At 40.8% G+C, this 20,460-nt stretch overlaps 2 protein-coding genes across 2 annotated transcripts; one reads left to right on the plus strand and one right to left on the minus strand.

Moving 5' to 3' along the window:
- Positions 1-165: 165 nt before the first annotated feature.
- On the plus strand, positions 166-2,300 carry LOC131101374 (protein C1orf43-like). Its single transcript, XM_058046432.1, has 7 exons — positions 166-679; positions 748-849; positions 911-1,019; positions 1,141-1,194; positions 1,261-1,427; positions 1,498-1,556; positions 1,633-2,300. Exons 1-7 carry the CDS (start codon positions 623-625, stop codon positions 1,838-1,840), a joined length of 756 nt encoding a protein of 251 aa, XP_057902415.1. The 5' UTR covers positions 166-622; the 3' UTR covers positions 1,841-2,300.
- On the minus strand, positions 2,294-20,162 carry tuft1b (tuftelin 1b). The gene is made up of 17 exons (XM_058046430.1): positions 19,970-20,162; positions 19,092-19,203; positions 18,946-19,010; positions 18,193-18,281; positions 17,897-18,122; positions 16,473-16,556; positions 7,340-7,408; positions 7,186-7,269; positions 7,030-7,104; positions 6,576-6,641; positions 6,021-6,113; positions 5,602-5,709; positions 5,167-5,384; positions 4,909-5,014; positions 4,693-4,776; positions 2,921-3,018; positions 2,294-2,830 (listed from the first exon to the last, which is right to left on the minus strand). Exons 5-17 carry the CDS (start codon positions 18,005-18,007, stop codon positions 2,758-2,760), a joined length of 1,269 nt encoding a protein of 422 aa, XP_057902413.1. The 5' UTR covers positions 18,008-18,122; positions 18,193-18,281; positions 18,946-19,010; positions 19,092-19,203; positions 19,970-20,162; the 3' UTR covers positions 2,294-2,757.
- Between the last annotated feature and the right edge of the window lie 298 nt (positions 20,163-20,460).

Consider the following 20,460-nt stretch of genomic DNA (forward strand, 5'->3'; position numbering starts at 1 on the left):
AGTGGTGGTTTACTAGCACAGGAACTGTTGGTATTAATTATACGTGTATTTTCTTCAATAGTTAACAGTATCACCGTAATACACAATATTTCATTTCACGGGATCCCTTAATAGGCAAAACAAAGCATTACAATGCACTGTTCCTTATTTCTGGCTGCCCTTCCAATGCCATCGTTACGGTAATCGAAAGCGTAGCAAACCCAGAAGAGACAACCATTGCTAGGTCAAGCTAGTTTCGCGGACTGTGCGTCCATCTAATTTTCTTCAATAGTTAACAGTATCGCCGTAATACACAGTATTTCATTTCACGGGATCCCTTAATAGGCAAAACAAAGCATTACAATGCACTGTTCCTCATTTCTGGCGGCCCTTCCAATGGCATCGTTACGGTAATGTAGAGCGTAGCAAACCCAGAAGAGACAACCATTGCTAGGTCAAGCTAGTTTCGCGGAACGTGCGTCCACCTAAACAACAACAGAATTATATGTTGTTACAACATAGCTACAACGTGGTGTTTTCAATAATTATACAACTTAAGGCTTGAAGACCATTATCGCTTCGAAGAACATGTTAACACCCAAGCTAATGTAGCAATAGCTCTCCAGTAGCACCTGATGTAAAGATGGGGGAATCCTTATCAGGGGTTAACGTGGTGCTGGTGATGGCGTACGGCAGCTTGGTGAGTCAATTACACCTTAATCGCTGCACTAATGAAAATGTTGCTTATGTAAGTGTTTTTGTTGACAGGTGTTCGTGCTGCTGTTCATTTTCGTTAAAAGGCAAATTATGCGTTTTGCAATGAGATCACGCCGCGGCCCGCACGCACCGATTGGCCACAATGCTCCAAAGGTAAGAAAGGCACGCTTGACATGCTTTGTACTCATGTACTGGATAACGTTGTCAATAACAGGGTTTGCGCGAGGAGATCGACTCCAGCTTGACCAAAGTTCATGAGATCCGGTTCGAACCTCGCCTCCTTTTAGAGGAAGACGCCAGGCTGAGGCATGGATCACAAATGAGTGAGTAAAAAACACTCCTGCAGGCATTAAAATTAGCTTATTTGTAGCATCCACCCAACCTCCTATGTACATGACTTGTGCAAATATTGTAATAAAACATTATTTGATTGTCATCTTGAAGGTTGCTACAACTACCTGTATCGAATGAAAGCCCTGGATGCCATTCGTGACTCAGGTAAGAGATGCATTGCCTGGTTTTCATATTCATCACCTACTTGATTCTCTATTTCTTAATTCACAGGAATTCCACTGCAGGACGTATGCAGCACTCCCACTGCCTTCACGGGGAGGCACTTCCGGAATTGGTTGCTGGAGCTTCGCAATTCCCACTCCTTGATCAAGAGCAGCCGAAGCGCACTGATAGAACGCCTCCTGGAGGGCTACGACAGTGCCCGCCATGGCACTGGGGTGTGTATTGTACACCAGTGTGGTTGCATGCGTGAAAACTGTATGCTGCACTGAACTGTTATCGTTTCAGGTGTTTGGAGAAGTGGAATTTCTTGAATACCAGCAGGCGCTTAATGAATTAGCTGACGTGTAAGTACGGCTTATGCCATCTTGCATTTTGTGCATCCTTCCAGAAATCAACCAAAATTGTCCTCCTTCTTTTTAGTGTTAAGGCCTACTCCAGCAGCACCAGCCTGGACCAGCACCACCAGTCAGCAGCCAAAGACCTGACAGGCTCCCCGGCCCGGAACACCCCTTCCACCATCCAGGTCACCTACCTGCCCTCTACCGGGCCACGCAGCAAGAGACCCAAACACTTCCTGGAACTGAAGAGCTTCAAAGACAACTACAACACACTGGAGAGCACTTTGTGATGCTATGTTGACTTGACTTTTACAGTGCAACAATGAGTCAAGTCTGTATGCTCTATATGTGGAGCACTCTCCTGTTAAGGACCTACTGTAAAAACATGTCCAAGATCCTCTATATAACAGGAGCTTGCTGTTTTTTTGTTGGTTTTTTTGGGCTTGCTGTTTTTAATGGACCTGCTGCAAAAGATCCTCTATATGAGAGCTTTCAGCTGCCCTTAGTGACCTACTTCCAAACGCTTGTCAAAGATCCTAAAACTCACAGGAGATCACTGCTGATTTTAGGGATCTGCCACAAAACAAAAAGAAAAAGTCAAAAGATCCTTTATGTGACAAGACCTCTCTATGGTCTCCAAAACTTGATATTCAAGTTGTGCGTCATGTCATGTGTCTTTCAGTCCACTAGAGGGCAGTGTAAGGTAGCTTGAAGGCGTCCGTCGACTGGAATAAAACGCTGTGTTTTAAATGCACTTTATTTATTCATTCATTTGACACAACACACAAATAAACGGACACACTGCAGTGTACTATCTACATAGTTCATATTAAAAGACTGGTAATGGTGTCAAATATACGCTCATTAAATATGCATTAGCAGAAACTTGATTCAGTGTGGACAAATTAGAATGGTAACCAGGTAACTAAATAAATATTTCTACATAAATGGTTTTTAAAAAGAGCATCAGGATTTATTTGTGTAGGTGCTTATTATACTAGTATGGCCTCTGTTAGCAATGAGATGCAAAGCACTGTGGAGGGTCGACCTTTGAATCTTTAGGATTTCAGTCTTGTAGGCAGTCGGAAGCACTCACAATTTTTAGATTTTTGCAGGAAATAATGAATTATCCAAGGAGATGATGTGTTAGGAGACTATTTCACACTATTTATTGAACATATATTTACACATTGGCATCCTTTGCCGTTTAGGACTTGATCTCAATGACTTTGATGAAGGGGAGGGACTTGTTGCTGTGTGATGATGGCGTGAGAGGTTTGCTGTGCAGAAGGAAGGAAGGAAGAGAAGAAACGTGATCGTCTTGCTGTGAACACGAGAAGCTTCAAACATGGAGGCGAAATGGAGCGCACCTGTAAATGATCACTGGCTTGTTCTCAGCACATTTGAGAGGGGGAGGATCCTCATGGCCTGACAGGAAGTAGTCCATGTGGTCATGCATTTCTTTGTTCTGGAGGGAGAAATTTTGCATTATGGTGAGATGAAGCCCCATGAGGCTTCGAACCATGGATGGATTCATTTCTTGAAGCTTCATGTGCACACGAAACCATCTGCTGGCCTAGGATACAATTACAGGCGGATGGATCTTCATGTGTGATGCATTGAATGCTGATCTGTTTTGGCTCTTGGAAATGATTATGTACTACAAAAATGTACAACCAAATGATTAATCTACAAAGTGTAAGATAAAATACACAGTATATATAAAATATATATGAAATACTGAATGTTATTATTGTATCCCAATAAGCACTTCTCCTCTCTATAACCATGAAAAACAGTCAAAATACAGGTTTTGAAATACAAACATACCATCTCTTAATAGTGTTGGATTTGGCTTACTGATCAAGTCAAAATGTTCCCACGCAGGAGAAATTTTACTCTTTCTAACTGGCTCCATATCTTCTCTCTAAGACTCAAAAATAATGTAACCGTAGTAACCAAACCCTCCCAACCAGGGGTCTCAAACTCAATTTACTTGGGGGCCACTGGAGCTAGGGTCTGGGTGAGACTGGGCCGCATCAGGATTTCCAAAAAAAAAAAAAAAAAAAAAAAAAAACGCATTTATTAAAAACAGAAAAATGAATAAACTTTGCTTTGGTTCCGATTTTCTACAAGAAAAATTCAGATAAAACATTCCACTGTTCTCAAATATCTTACGTTTTATTTTTCTACAAAAAATAAGATGAAAAATAAATAAACAAATCAAGAATAAAGAAAATCAATCAATCAGTAATAAATAAATAAATATAATAATAATAATAAAACGGCAAATAATAAAAACTTAAGAAACCACATATAGTTGGTGGGTAGACAAATTATTTTTTCAGATTAAAATAAACAAAGCATTATTAGAGCCCTGTAGGCATGACAAAACACGACTATAGTCACATTTATACTCTTTTTATTTACAACATATTGCGCAACCGCAGGGTCTTGAGACACATGCTAACTCGCAAACTAGGCAGCTAGCGACCTAAACGGTAGCCTTCAAGTTATTTCCTTTAAACTTAAATAGCCAAAAACTCACCACTTCCACACGGATAGGGAGGATAACTATTAACAGTTATTTAACCTTTAACATGAACATTAATCAAACGTAATAATATTTTCTGGGTACATGATACCATACAGCATCCATATCAAACTTGCGTGGGCCGCACTAACATTAAACTTTCATATCAAGGCGGGGGCCTCAAACTAGTGTCCTGCGGGCCACATTTGGCCCGCGGGCTGTGTGTTTGAGACCCCTGCTCCAAACTATCAACAAACACTATCAACATGCTCAACTGACTGACTCTCATCACAAAACCCCACATTTTAATCTTTAAGCCTGAGGGGTTTATATCGCTGAGTGACGGGCAAACATTGCGGCAAATTCTGAACCTTTTCCCGAATCCGTCACGGGGTACAACCGGGCAGCGAGGCCTCGGACGTCATCAATTCTGGCCCCTCACCCAATGAATCATGCTACACGCTTCGGGGAAGTGCCCACTTGATTACTCGACACACGCTTCGCTTCGAAGTACTCGGGCAAGCAAGACCAATGAAAGGTTCTCTATAATACTACTGTACAATATGGGACACGGTGTGATGTCTGTTTAGAATAATAATGACCCCTGACCTCAGCTTCCAGAAAGGCCACCTTCTCCTCCAGATCCCTGATGACTCGATCTCTCTCTTGGAGAACGGTGCGAGAGTTCTGCAGCTGTGGAAGGGGGGAGAGGCGCATGGATTATTCATGGCGCCATTGTTCCATTTGGCTGCTGTGGAATCAATAATCCTTTCCTGTCTAATGGCTTCCCGTGCGGCTGCAGACACTGCTGTGATGAGTGAGTACCTGCTCAATCATGTGGCGCACTTTCCTCTGTTGGCTCTTCAACATGTCGTCCAGGTGATGGATCTTCTCCTTCAGGGCGGCAACCTCTTTTTCCAGGTCATTACACCTAAAAAAACACCTGTTCATTAGCGAGTGTATCGGGGGTGTTCTTGTTTTTATAGTATAAATAGAGTCATACTATCAAAATGACCTCCCGCATCCTTGGATTTTTCAAAGTTTGGACACCTCTGCTGTAAAGAAATCCATTCCTAGCCTCACCTCTGCTCCCCTCCTTCTCCCTTGTCTGCCTTAAGCCGCAGCAGCTCGGCCTCGCCGGCAGCCATCTTGTCCCGCAGGTCTCCACTCTCCGCCTCCATGTTCGCCAGCAGCCTCTGCAGCTCCTCAACCCGACGCCCTCTCTCCTCGGACTCTTCCTCCGCCTTCTGGAGACGCTCAGACTGCGCGGCGAGACGGAAGCGGTGGTCTTCGGAGTCCATCTGCCGGGGGAATCACATCAGGTTATCCATCTGCCAAACCCAGGTGAGATTATCCTCACAGGTATTTGAAGTAAACCTGTTTTTAAGGTAGCCCCGCCTTTAATGATTGCATGACAAAGAAGCGCAACATTTCCAATGCTGGTTCACACCATTAGTGACACGTCATATTGTTATTATATTAACATATCAATGTAAAGCATGTGCATGTGCAACATACCTGCAGTCTCTCTCTCTCCTCTCGGTGCCGGCTCTCCATGTCCTTCATTTGAGCGTACAGCCGCTTGGTTTCCTCCCGTAGGCTCTGCACCTGATTATCATCCACCAGCTGAGAACAGATAACAGCATCCATTAGTACCACTGATAGCAAGTCTTAAGAAGCACAAAGGTATCCCTATTGGTTAGGAAAAAAAGAAATCATGCAAATTGACTTTGACAGGAAGTGCTGCTGTTTGACGTTGCTTAGCGATAATGAGGAAGTTGACGATAGTACAAAATGTCGACATAAATGGAACGACAAGAAAAGAAAAAAGATGCGTTGTGTTGACGTCTTCTCATCGCTAGTCGAATGAAAGTCGTCCGAGTTGCAAAGCATCCTGGATCGCAATGGACGACAAAGATAAGGGGTGATTAGCTTACGTCAGCGTCATCCGTGTGGTTGTAAATGGTGTTGCCGTTGGTGACAGCTGCTCGGTGGTTGGGGGTGTTCAGTCTGTAGCCATTGCTGGGATACTGAAAAAAGATGGAAGCCGATTTTTGGCACATTTATTCAAAGTAACTTTGGTTACATGAGTGGAAAACAGTGGAAGAATGTGGCCGCTACTAGCAACCAGAGGTATATGGAGTATCTCTGACTGGTGGTTTTGCAGCAGGTCCTTACAAACAGTACACACTTCCTATCAAATTGAGGATCTTTGACTTGCACCTTTGCAGTAGGCCCTTAAAAACCACCTTTCATAGAACATCTTTGAGTGGAATTCTGCAATAAGTATGCTCCTATCATATAGGGGATCTCTGACTGACATTTTTACAGTAGGTGCTTTAAAACGGCACAGCACACCTGTTCTACGGAGGATCTTGGACATGCATTTTTACTGTAAAAGCAGGTCCTTAAAATCGGTACAGCGCTGTTTAAATATATAAAAAGTCAAAATTACACGATGCAAGTGTGAGGATGATGAAAACAGTGTTTACCTTCTTCATGTTACTGTTTTGTCTGGCTGCCATCTGCTCTCTCAGCGTCTTCAGACAGTACCTCACCTAACAGATACAAATACCTTTATGTAGATTAGTGTACTTTATGGCAAATAAACTGAAGCAAAATAGTCTGTTTTCACATAATATAATAATAACCCAAAAGTGTAATATTTTCTATAAGAAAAACTATTTTATGCTCATAGAGGCGTAGAATTTCACACATTTATTCACATCATTAAAAAGTCATGGCTAAGAATGTTAATTATATGTGAGCATTACAAATATAATTAGGCTAACAGAGCTTGTGCTAGTATCACACCCACACACACACACAAACACACACACACTAATAACACTATAATGATAAATAATTGTTTTTGCAGTTAGAAATGAGGGCAAGTATAGCTCCGATCAAAACAACGTTTGACCCTGCGGTCAAGCACTGACTGACCTCCTGGATCTGCGACACCTCGTCTGTCAGCATCCTGACGCTCTCCGTTGTCTCGGGACGGTTGTCGAGGTACACCTGCGAGACACCACGCCGCCGCGTCAGCAACCACGCCGCTCCACATGCAACTTTACATTTTTCAAAACTCGGCGAACATACTTTGATGATTTCCACTTTTTCCTCCTCGGGGGTTTCTTCCTGCTCGTCCGGTTTCTGCGGCAACACGACTGCAACGCTGCTCTCCTGCAGTTGACCAGCACGCACACTGAGCAAACCAAAACAAACAAAGACGTGTGTGTGTGTTTCTTCTTGCCTTGCCGTGCCACTCTGAGGTGTTGCTGTGGTGATCTTGCAGAGCGAGTCTACGCCGCCTGCAAGGGTCCTGCAATCACAAGACGACGGCCAGATGAGTGGAAGCAAAGATCACTGTGAGACACAACACGGCCGAGCCACGCTAGAAAAGGCAGAGGGGGCGGAGCCGAGAGGGAGAGGACACATTTTTGCCATAAAAGTTCCCGCCACTGAGGTTTAGGCATGCCTAACAGTTGTACGGCCGTGCTTAGCAACACACAATGAGGGCGCATTTCTTTCCACTTGGAGCGCAGTCACAAGTCACTGGAGGAAGCCCACCCACGCCTAGGCGACCACAGGGTGTTTACAACAACACACAACAAAACTATTTGGATCGCAATCACAACATTGGCTCCTTAAGTTGCACAAACCGCTAGCATGTCGCGCAAAACGTTAAAGAACGTTGATGTCGCTGGGTCCCAATACTTTTGTCCAGCATGAAAAATCTTTAATAGCAGGAAAAATTAGCAGTATGGTCATTTTACAAGAATAAAGTCCAAATATTAAGAGAGTAACATATATACGTACATATAATATTATGAGGAAAAATAATGTCATTTTAGTAGCATAAAGTTGAAATATTCAAGAAAAAAATATGTTATTTTGTTATTATATGTGAGAAACAAATAAAGTTGTAATTTTTGGAAAATTAGGTTCGGAAAAAGTTATGAGAATAAAACCAAAATATGGTAATGGTAATGGTTTTATTTCATTTGAACATGCATCAGAATACAATTGAGTACATCCCATAATCAGTTCACAGTTCCACATGTCCAAAAGGAGTAGGAAGAAGCAAAGCTTATTAAATCCTACCCCTCCATCTGGTACTTTTACAATCAGTAACTGTTACATTTGTTCACTTCCTATATATAGTAAAAAAAATTTTTTTTTAAAATATTTGTTATTTTTGTCACATACCTATATTATGGGATATTATGGGAATAAAGTCAGAATTACAAGGTGAAATAGTTGGGGAAATTAAAAAAAAAACAGAAATGGTAAAAGCTGCTGTAATCTTATGAGAATAAAGTCTAAATATTAGTAGAAAAAATTTTATGAGAATAAACTTGCAATATTATGAGGTAAAATAATGTAATTTTAGTTGCAGAGACTTGAAATACTAAAAGTTTTAAAGTTAGAATACTAAATAAAGTTGTCATTTTTGGAAAATTTGGTTGGGGGAAACGTTATATTATGGGAACGAAGTTATAATACCACAAGAAGAAAATCTATGTTGATTAATTAAGAAGAAAGTTGTAGTAAAAAAGAATAAATAGTGACGCTGATACTACTAATACAGTTTTCAGTTGTTGTCCATCTTTTTGCCACATGTAGTATGTGTTGTGCTCCACAAAATATCAAAGCGACCTTCTTTAACTTTGCATAAGAAGTTCAACACTGCAAATGAAGACCCATCCATCCTTTTTCTATGCTGCTTATCCTCACTAGAGTTGCAGGGCATATGCTTGAGCCTATCCCAGCTGATTTGGAGTGAGAGGGGGGGACAAAACCCACGCATGCACGTTGAGAACATGCAAACTCCACACAGAGATGCCCAAGTGGAGAATTGAACCCGATCTCCTGACTGTGTGGCCTACATGCCAACCACTTGTCCTCCGTGTGGCCTGTAAATGAAGACGCCCCCAAACAATAAAAGTCTGTCACTCGAGTGTCAAAAGAAGTTAACCAGTGTAAATGGAAAGACGCCAAAGGGATAAGATTCTGCCACTGGAGTGTAACGAGAGGTTAACGAGTGTAAATGGAAAGACGCCAAAAGCAATAAAAGTCTACCACTCAAGTGTAAAAAGAAGTTAACCAGTGTAAATGGAAAGACACCAAAAGCAATAAAAAGGATGTCAGTTAAGTGTAAAAAGAAGTTAAGCAGTGCCAAACATAAAATAACTCTCTCCCTGTCCAGTTGGACTAAAGTATCAGGACACTGTAGTCACAGTTTGACTCAGGAACAGATGATTTCACTGAGCATTATTCCCTAAGAGGAAAATCTAAGTCATGTATTTCTGCACCCTTTTGTCTTGAAGTGAACTGCAGATGACCGCAAAATGGAAAAGGAAATATCCCAAAACGGGACGAAGATATTTGCACATGAAAAGGCAAAAGATGACACAAAAATCCTCGAACTAAACGTCCTGTAGCTCACTAAATATTTAAGCGGGGTATTTACACAGCAAAACACACACCGACAATGAAGAAGTGTAATCCTTCAGGGGAACGCCCACTAATGTCATAATGGCAGGAATGACTTCACATAAGTCGCATATGTGCAAAGAAAACACGCCGTTGGACCTGTTATGTAAGGCGTCTGGCCGTGTCTGATTCCCCTGTACATTAGAAGCCGGCCTCCGTGTGGCCTGCACTTCCCGACAGAGTGTGTGTTTGCAGTGTTAAGAGGTCAGCTGAGGCTAACGGACTACGTGAGCCAGCTTATCAGGGGACGGGCGCTAATTAAGAACAACACATACTTCCCTAGCTGAGTGTGTGCGATCATTAGCAGCCTTAATGATAATTTTGGGGGCGTTTGCCATAGAAGTAATCATGCCAAAGCCACACACACACACACACACAAATATTGTGTTTGTGCTGCAGTGATGTGTATTTGTAGTAACAACAAGCTTATAATGAGTCACAACACTAAACACAGGTGCTGACGCTGCAGTGTGACTATGTGGCTATGTTTACAAGGTTTTTACAGTCCGTAAAATATGAGGGCTCGGTCTTAAATCATTCCGCGCACGTCACATACTGGGAAGAAGCTCAGAAAAACAAGAGGTTTCGTGCTGCTCAGGGAGACTCTTTGCACGGCAACGCACTAAATAACTCCCGCCGGGACGCCTTCAATTGCGCCCTTTTGTGACACATTCTCTGCATGCCACCACGCGTCGTTAAGTTGAAATGTAGCCGCAAAGACAAGCGCGGGGGGTGAACTTAATTAGTCGTAAAACACAAATGACATACGGTGGGTGTTGCGTTTACACCATCTCACAAACTTGTACAGATACAGAACGAATATTGGAGAATCTAGCGTCAAAATGTGTTTGCTTCACCAAGGTGGGTCTTTAGCTCCGCAGAAAAAAAAATGTTCCCATTGTTGCCTGACTCTGGTTTAGATCTTAAATGGTGAATTTCAAGAAAAAGCAGCGGTCGCTGTTTACACCCAGCCAATTTCAACTTCCCTGCTTATCCTCATTACGGTTGTGGGGGTATGCTGGAGCCTATCCCAGCTGTCTTCGGGCGAGAGGCGGAGTAAATTTTTAGGTACGTGACAAAAATAAAAAACATAAAAAAATAAAAAAAATATAAACTATATTAGGAAAGCAGGAAGTGAACAAATGAAATAAAACCATTACCATTACCATATTTTGGTTTTATTCTCATAACTTTTTCCAAACCTAATTTTCCAAAAATTACAACTTTATTTGTTTCTCACATATAATAACAAAATAAAATTTAACAACATTTTTTTTCTTGAATATTTCAACTTTATGCTACTAAAATGACATTATTTGTCCTCATATTATATGTTATTATATGTATATATGTTATTCTCTTAATATTTGGAGTCGCCAATTAACCTAGTATGTTTTTGGCTTGTGGGAGGAAACCGGAGTACCCGGAGAAAACCCACGCATGCACGGGGAGAACATGCAAACTCCACACAAAGATGGCCGTGCACGCAATCTCCTGTCTTTTCATCTCTAGTAGCCACAAAGAAAGTGAAGTAATGGTGGCAGCCGGTTCCCACACATACAAAAATAGAGTTAAATAGTTTAGTGCTTGATGGACAGCTATATGAGTGCAAGTGTAATCTGTGAAAACTATCAGCGCCGAGGCGATGACAGGTAGCTCGGAGCTCCGGGGCTTGTGTGCGGCCACAGAGAGGATGGAAGACGGTGAAGACGACACGCCCTGGGAGGAGCCCGCTTTGCACAGAAACAAAATGTTCTGCACGCCTACTTTGCCTTTGGCTTTGCATGTATTCTGCTCAGACTGTAAACACGCATTATGTGGATAGGCCGGGCCTGCTTGCTGCATATCGAGTGTTTGTTATGAGGAGTAAACATTTATTACAGTTAAAACCTGACCGTGATAAGTCAATTTCCGCTAAATAGGATTCCTTCCTTATAAATAAAATACTTCCGTAGTTATGGCATACAAAACCTGTTCACGGTCTTCTAAATGTTTTTTTTATAGCATGATTAGAGACCTCTAAACATGAAATAACACCCCTATAGTGACTTCATTCATTCATTCATTCATTTTCTACCGCTTTTCCTCACGAGGGTCGCGGGGGTGCTGGATCCTATCGCCAGAGAGGCGGGGTACACCCTGGACTGGTGGCCAGCCAATCACAGGGCACATATAGACAAACAACCATTCACACTCACATTCATACCTATGGACAATTTGGAGTCACCAATTAACCTAGCATGTTTTTGGAATGTGGGAGGAAACCGGAGTACCCGGAGAAAACCCACGCATGCACGGGGAGAACATGCAAACTCCACACAGAGATGGCCGAGGGTGGAATTGAACCCTGGTCTCCGTGCTAACCATACGACCGCTGTGCCGCCCCCTATAGTGACTTTTACAATCATATTATCCAATATAGTATGTATGTCAGTCCAAACAGGAAACAGGCATAGCAAAATAAAAGAACCCAGTAAGAAATACTGGCAGAAAAAATGACAATTGCAACCAAAACTGTCATGCCAAACATGACAGCAACTAGGAGGCCATTTTGGTTTTGGCTTCTGTTGACATTCAAAGCCAACCTGATAGGAGGAACTTGATGCAGTCAAAATAGGTTTCCCATGTTTGCCAAAACATTAGTTGCTATTTACCAATTTTGACTGACAGGTGACTACTACATTAATGTGTCAGTGAAAGTGGAAAAACAGGTGAGATGACTCGAGTGGAAGCTGCTAAAATGAACAAAATCAGGAATCCTGAGGATATCGGCGGGAAAAAGAGGGTTTATTCATCTGAAACCGTTTTTCTTTGGTGAGGACGTCACGGCCTGGAAGCTAAAAATAACCCCAACAAGCTGGGAGGGAAGTGTCGCTTTTGACACGGCCGCTACGAATGTGGCGAAGGTTGGCAGACAGTAGATCAACATTCGTGACAACATCGGAGCCTCTTCCAACAGGTTTCACGCTAACGTGTCAGGTCTATCCATCTTTCAGTGCCAAGTGCATTTCACTGCTAAATGCTAATAATTAAGCCAATGCTACAGCTTTTGGCGTCAACAATGACAAAAAAAAAATGAAATATGTATCATAAGCATTACCTTCCGAAAAAATAAAATAAAGTAGCTAATTTAAGCAACAAGACAAAACTAGTCGATGCTTTTGACACTCTTCCCTGGAGGTAGTCATTTTACTGCTGAATGCTAATAAACAAGGTAATGCTAATGTTTTTGATGCTATTGTGTATATTGCTGAAAATGAAGCATCAAAACATTATTTTCTTCCCTGTCTTGGTAGTGTACATTATTACCAAGAGAGTAATTCAAATGTGTGTACAAAATAATGCACTTTTATAAAAAAAAAAAGATGACAGAAAAGCTAATAGGCAAAAGAAGCAATAACTCCCTGACAATCCCATCATGCGTAAAACCCACTGGGGGCATCACTTGCATGCTATATAAGGACTGCTATGCTAGGCTATGATGCCATTTCAGATGGATGACAGCATCTCTACATTCACATGTAAGGCCGATGAGGATCATTTCATGGGTAAAAGCAGCATGCCGAACGTAAAACTTATATAAGGACTATATCTAAGTCAAAGTCAAATATTTACTGTACCTCAGTAGATGTCCTGATGTAGACGAGTGAGCTATACGATCCAGACAGTGTCTAAGTGTTTCAGTCAGAGCGTGGGAAGCCTTGTTGCCTTACATGGAAGGGTGAGGCTACCAGCTGCCCAACCCTTTTGTCTCTAGATTGTTCCTCCACAGTCACACACACACACACACACACACACACACACACACACACACATACACTGCCAGTGCATAAAGGCATTTAGCTGCTAGCCTCCCCTGCAGGACCACACTAGTCAACACATAAAAAAAACATGTATATTATTCTTGCACTGTCATTCTCCCTGGTAAAGTCATGTGTTAATATTAATGTTAATATTAAAGCACACATTTGGGCAAATCTGCAATGCTTTGAAACTCACTGAGCGACAGGCAAGAGTGTATGTGTGGGAATTGGATATGTTGGGTCAAGAATGTGTTGTGTGTGTTACATAAGCTAGATTAATGAAGCGCCTTTATATAAGACACACCTGCAGTGTAAACACACGCTGGCAGGATTTGTATAGTAGTGTTGATCAGGGGCATCACTAGGTTCTGAGGACAGGGAGAGTTTAGCCGCCTGGAGATGCACAGGATATGAATGAATGTAGTAGACATAAAAAAAAAATCCAAAAAACAAATAAGGAACAAGAAGCGGGATATAACTTTCCCACTTTTGGACAGATTTAGTAGAGATACTCAATTGTTTTAGGCCAGCATTAAATTTACACAAGTACACACAATCTACACTGCTAAACCGCTGCTCAAGCCCTGCAACCATTCTGTCCACTGGACAGTGATCAATTGCTATATAATAATCATTATTATATTATTAATTAGCCTATTTTTATTACTATCATCATTATTCTTCTTCTGATTATTACTAGGCTTGTATTAGCCTGCTTATTTGGCTTGCTTATTAGCCTGCTTTTGCCCTATTATATGAAATTTGTCAGAGATTTTTTTGTACAAAAAAAAAATCAATAAAAAATATTATTTAAGGGGCTTAAGAACATTTTAGGGTGGCTGAAGCACCCCCAAAAATAGGCCTAATGACGCCACTGGCCTAGTTAGCCTAATTAGAGGTCATTGTCACACATAAAGTGTTCAAGCTAGGACGAAAGAAAAAGGGAAAACAGACAAAAGTGGCCATCATACATCCTGTGAGTCATCGGCAATTGTTGAGAAACTTTAGCTAATGCTCTGCTTTTTCTTTGGCTTTTCTTTTGGCCAATGTAGTTGACGGCTGTGCCATCACTTACCAAAGAGTAAGGGTGTTTCACTGTAATAAAGTCCACAAAATATGGAAAAAAGTGAAATAATTGTGCCGTTATTTATTATTATTATTAGAGTCTGGAACAAATGTATCTGCTCACTTCGACGGCACGTCAACTGCCACGGGTGTCAAATGTTACGAGTCCAAAATGTGACTTGGAATGCAAAGGGCGAGACGTAATAGCGGCCAAAGATCAAAGACAACATGGAGTGAGACGCCGAGAAGTTCAACACTCATGCCAGCAAAAAAAGGGAGGGGTTTTGCCGCTAATGTTTTATCCTCGCAGAGACATGACTGGCTTTGTCTGGGCTCGACAGGGGCACTTCCTGCCCGGGACGCATCATCTTTTCATTCATGATGATGACGCACAGTGCTAACTAAGCGTGCTACAGAAAATAAGCACGAAAAGCAACTTCTATCAACCACCGTTACTAATAATTACACCAGACGTCTTCAGGATGTTTGAGATGTCCATCCAACGTGCCTCGACTCACTTCTGGTGAGACGCTGAAAATGCGTGGCCACACACACACGAGTTGAGTTCGAAAAGACTCGCAAAACATGTCAAGTATGTCTGCAGTCATAAAAACGTGGCTCCAGGGTATAATAAATTGTCAGAAAGTGGAGAAAAACGAGAGTTATCTTGAACAGGTGCTTTAACACTTCAAGGAAAACTGCCCATCATCCACAGAACGGTTGAAAAGAGTCAGCTCAGTACTTCATGTAATGCCTAGAAAGCCTGCTATTAAAACACCTCCGGCGAGGTTTTATGGTTTTACATTCATACTGTGAGCGTGTAGTGACATGTAATCCTAATTCTAAGAATTACCGGAACTTTGAAGTTCCTCAGTGCATTAATTTCACATAATGCCCCGCCCCGCTTTTTAAACTGTGTATTAACCAATGAATGTTGTATTTTGGTGTGTCTTTTGTTCTGTTTACTTGCTTTATTCAACTTCATTCTTTTGTAAAGTGTCTTTGAGCGCTATACAAATAAAATGTATTATTATTATATATTATTATTATAATAATGGATGAGATTCACTCCTCAGTCACACACTGGTGGTGGTGATCTATATCAGTAGACACAGCTGCCCTGGGGTCGTCTGTCCCAGGGACACAACGACAGGGACTGTGTGGAATCGCCAACCTTCCTGTTCCTGCATGACATGCTCGCCCCTGGTAGTCTCTCGCCGGTATATACACTACGGCTCAAAAATTTGGGATCACTTGCAAATTTCTTTGTTTTCCAAAGAAAGACACATTTTCATGCATGTCACAAACATTTTTAGCTATTTCACAAACAATTTAAATTAATTAAAAGATGATTTTCAAAGAAGGATGTACATTTTTGCATAGAGGCCTACTGTCAGTCCTCTGCATCAATCTCCTGGTATGGCTGCTAATCCAAGTTCATCATTTTATAAGGCTAATAGATTATTAGAAAATCTAAAATCTAAAAATCTAAACTAAAATCTCTTACCATGCTGTTAACTACTCCCTTCAGAGAGCAGCACAAATTGGGTCTAACAAGGACAGAAAAACGATGCTCAACTGTGTAAGAAGACAAATATCTGAGAGTGTGTAGTTTAAGACAAAGACGCCTCACAGGTCGTCACCTGGCAGCTGCACTAAATAGTAGCCGTCAAACACCAGTGTCAGTATCAACGGTGAATCGGCCACTTCAGGATGCTGGACTTCAGGATGCTGGACTTCATGGCAGGATTGCCAAGAAAAAGCCATATCTCAGACTGGCCAAAACAATTTCCAAGTGATCCCAAACTTTTGAGTGGTAGTGTATATAACCTTGTCTATATAGCGTGTGCCTTGAAAAATATGTCAAAAATCGACAAAAAATGTCCAGTTAAGTTTGAAGTTTCCCAGCAGCAATAAAAAAATAACCAAACTTACATGCTGCTAAAGTAACGCCATTATGCTTAGTGAATAAGCTAGTGAAGTTAGCCTAGGTCGCTACATTAGCTTAGCGTTGTGACTCACTGTGGTGGTCCTGAGGTTGTCCCACTCTCCGTTGACCACGGTCTGCATCCCGCCACCGGTCATCGTCGTCGTTGTCGTCGTCTCCTTGGTGTGTGAAAGAGACAAGCGGCACACGTCGAGACACACAAGTTATTAAATGAGACGATTGGCTCCACTAAGAAAAAAAAAGGGTAAGGTGAGTCTTGAATGACGTGATGAATGTGTGAAGTGAGTCCGCCAGGTGCAAGTTGAACCCTGCAGGGTGTTCCTGCTTGCAAGCCTCCACTCATACGAACACAAACAGTATAAGCTTGCGCTGCCAAGCACACAAATAAACCCAGTTAAGTCCACGTAGCCTTTGTGTTTACAATCTTTTCTAATGTTGTTTGAATTGCATGATACTGTTACATAACGAAAGACTATGCAGCAATTGAATTTGGGATTTGCTCCACGCCTTACTTGTTGTAAAGATTTTTAACTATTTATGGATCGCTCTTAAAACAGATGTAATGTTGTATGATTTTAAAATAATGTGATTTGTAATGGTAATGGTAATGGTTTTATTTCATTTGAACATGCATCAGATTACAATTGACTGCATCCCATAATCAGTTCACAGTTCCACATGTCCAAAAGGAGTAGGAAGAAGCAAAGCTTATTAAATCCTACCCCTCCATCTGGTACTTTTACAATCAGTAACTGTTACATTTGTTCACTTCCTGCTTTCCATAATACAGTTTAAGGTTTTTTTTTTTTTTTTAATAATGCACCTCGTACCGAAGTACAAGGTGACATGAGCATCCGATGACATAATGGGTACCATAGTAAGTGTCAATATAGTGATATATATAGTGATATATATAGCACATCATGACTCATGAAGTGTTTCAAATGTACTTCTTCCCTGAGATCATATTTCTCCTCTCTTGTAGAGAAGTATTGGCTGACATTTTTAGCTAATTGGTTATTTTTATCCTTGTGCATTATTTTAGCTGTTTGAAAATTAACTATATCAGCAAGTTTAAGTATTTCTGATTTTAGAAATAAGGAGTTAATATGTTCTCTGTAGGCGGCATTATGAATTATCCTTACTGACCTTTTTTGCAGTACATTTAGCGAGTGAAGATTGCTTTTATAGTTAATAGCCCATATTTCCACACAATAAGTAAGATATGGTAGAACCAGAGAGCAATAAAGAGTGTAGAGTGATTTCTGATTGAGAACAAATTTTGAAATATTTCTGGCCACCTTATGTTGTATGTATTTGTTACTATATTCAAATGTATTTTATGTCATATTGGTACAATTGACAATCTTTGCCTGATTGGCTGGGAGGAATCACATGGTCCTACTGCCCGACAGTAACCAAATATGGCTCTTTGTCCAATAAATGAATAACCTGCATTAAAAAACAACTGACATGCAGTAAATGAATCAAAACGAACCTCCCGGATGTTGGCGGCTGCTCCGTCCTGCAAACATTTGCCGTGAGCTCTGCCAAACCACAGCATTCTACCCTGGGCCGCCTGGCTCATCTTCTTCCAAAAAGACCCCATGTCGGAATCTCTTTGCTCTTTGGTCAATCTTATGGGTCCATATTGCAGCACCGCCGCCTGCCCGGAGCATGTGACGTGGCCAAGTGTCTCCTCGGCGGCTAATTCTGTGTCTGACCTGCAAATAGGATAGCGTTTACTTTGATAACACTTGTCACATGGCAGCTGGCCCGCTTTAACTCATTTACCTGCAAACATGGACGCATTCTTCACAACTTTATTGCATCATACCACAGGGCAGATCAGGGGTCACACTTTTTCCACCGAGGGCCACAAACTGCAACATCAAGGTTTGGACAATATAAAACCCATGTACAAATGCAAAGATATTTTTAGATTTTTATATTTAAAAAAAAATAAACAGGCTGCATCTCAGCTTTCTTTCATAATAACTTTCTCTACTTCTCTTAGATATTATGACAGACCAATTAAAGAAAAACATGGGATTAAATACTTGCAAATACATATTTATATTTTAATATACTGTACATTATAAATATCATAAATACATTTTGACAAATCACAATTTTTATTTAATTGACCATGCTCTTTTTTTGTTTAATGTAAATTATTTTTCTCCATTATTGCACCATAAATACAAATATTATCAAGCGAAATTAGCTGTTGAAGTATTTAGTTTGTTGTAAATTAACATCAAAATACTGCAGTGGCCGAGTGGTTAAAATGAAGGCCACACAGTCAGGAGATTGGGAAATCTGGGTTTGATTGTCTGCTCGGGTATCTCTGTATGGAGTTTGCGTGCATGGGTTTTCCGGTACCACAGGTACCACAGGTATGAATGTGACTGTGTGTGTTATATATTTAATCCATTTCTGGTGCATGACTACTGCACAACAAGCCGTGGTGAGAACGACGCATACAAAAGACGACTGTTTGTGCCGAGCCCAGCCCAATGTCAATAGCGTTGGGTAAACTGCCACCTGTGTATTGTAGTGATTTATCTTCCATCAAAACATTTCCATACAAGCGACGTTGGAACGGCTTCCTGAGAACACACAAAGAAATAAATCCTGTTCACACAATCCGTACCAGTGTCTGTACATGTTGACAAATGAACGGAGACAACCTTTTACTTGTGGGGTTTGCAGTTTGCACTTGGAGATGTGTGAGGAAGAAAGCAGGAGCTGGGGGGGAGGAGTCCTAATTACAGCTTGATGTCCACTGCAGTTAGGGCAAACCTGGCAAAGGATTACACACTCATTCACAGCTCAGATGGACTCACATTAGCATGTAGCTTTGGAGTGAATAACATTACATTTGGCACATGGCAAATCAACATGTTAAAGAATATGAAACACCAACACTGTTTTGCTAATGCTGTATATTAAATATTTACATCTATATACACAAACCCAAAACAATTGATACAAAAAATCCAAAATATATAGCTGACTGTTTTTGATATAGTATTATACTATATATAATACTATATACTATACTATATAGTATATATACACTGTATATAGTATCGTATATATAGTACTACTATATTATACTATATATTAGTATAGATAGTATTTGATGTTTACGTGCTCACGGCTGTAAGTGCTTGAATGGCCATTCAGTGTGTATTTACAGGAATATACAAAAAATGTTTAAGATTCCCAGTATTTTTTTTCCACAGTTAATTAGTCCATTGAGTCCATTCAATGTGGAGTCCAATGCCTTAATATTGTACTATATTATCAATCCAATAATCCTATATGACATCTATACAATATTAAAGTGCATTCATCCACAACTCATTCACAAGTAGAGATAAAATAAAATCAGTCAAATTCAACATTTCACATAATTGTAATAATTCTACAGTCTGCCAACATGAAACAACAATGAATGTTTATTTCATTGACTCTTTGTTTTTGCTGTTCGTACTAACCCGCCCATACACTTGAATGAAACCGGAGGACTGAGCTAAGTGAAGCTAGTATTAGCATCACTTACCAGTTCTGTTCGATACATGTACATGAATGAAATGCTCCTAGGTAGTGATCCCAGTCACGGTAGCGGTGGCTGGTGCCTACAATGCATTCAAAGCAGTCGTATTAGAAACTAATTATTGCGTTAGAATATCTTTATGTGCAGCAAGTGTTTCCCCGTGTGTGTTCGGCTTCCTGTTAGCTAGTTCATTGGGTCTTGGTAGTCATGTGATTGGGTATTGATACACTGATTGGGTGCATGGAATCACATGACTCCATCACCTTACGCTGACCAAAAGGTATCTTATTTTATTTAATCATTTTCATTTACGATTATATGAAATATTATATTCTGAATATATACAAATAAATTATATTACTACTTTTCGCTAGTGTTTTTACGACTTGTGTCCCGGGGCCTTGACCTAGTACAGTTTGTGAGGACCCTGTGGAAATAATTGAAGAATTGCAGGAACTTTATGGGTGTTTTGATTCCTATGTAGTTTTACGGGAGTC

Source organism: Doryrhamphus excisus, chromosome 14 (genome assembly GCF_030265055.1).
Source record: "Doryrhamphus excisus isolate RoL2022-K1 chromosome 14, RoL_Dexc_1.0, whole genome shotgun sequence".
In the NCBI taxonomy this organism is placed as follows: domain Eukaryota; kingdom Metazoa; phylum Chordata; class Actinopteri; order Syngnathiformes; family Syngnathidae; genus Doryrhamphus; species Doryrhamphus excisus.

Excerpts from the sequence above, each read along its gene's own strand:
- LOC131101374 (XM_058046432.1), top strand. The coding sequence starts at position 623 with ATGGGGGAATCCTTATCAGGGGTTAACGTGGTGCTGGTGATGGCGTAC. Across the intron at positions 680-747 it reads TGATGGCGTACGGCAGCTTG|GTGTTCGTGCTGCTGTTCAT; the intron begins GTGAGTCAATTA and ends TTTTGTTGACAG. Across the intron at positions 1,020-1,140 it reads GAGGCATGGATCACAAATGA|GTTGCTACAACTACCTGTAT; the intron begins GTGAGTAAAAAA and ends GTCATCTTGAAG.
- tuft1b (XM_058046430.1), bottom strand. The coding sequence starts at position 18,007 with ATGGGGTCTTTTTGGAAGAAGATGAGCCAGGCGGCCCAGGGTAGAATG. Across the intron at positions 7,270-7,339 it reads CCTCAGAGTGGCACGGCAAG|GAGAGCAGCGTTGCAGTCGT; the intron begins GCAAGAAGAAAC and ends GGTCAACTGCAG. Across the intron at positions 2,831-2,920 it reads AAGCCAGTGATCATTTACAG|CAAACCTCTCACGCCATCAT; the intron begins GTGCGCTCCATT and ends CCTTCTGCACAG.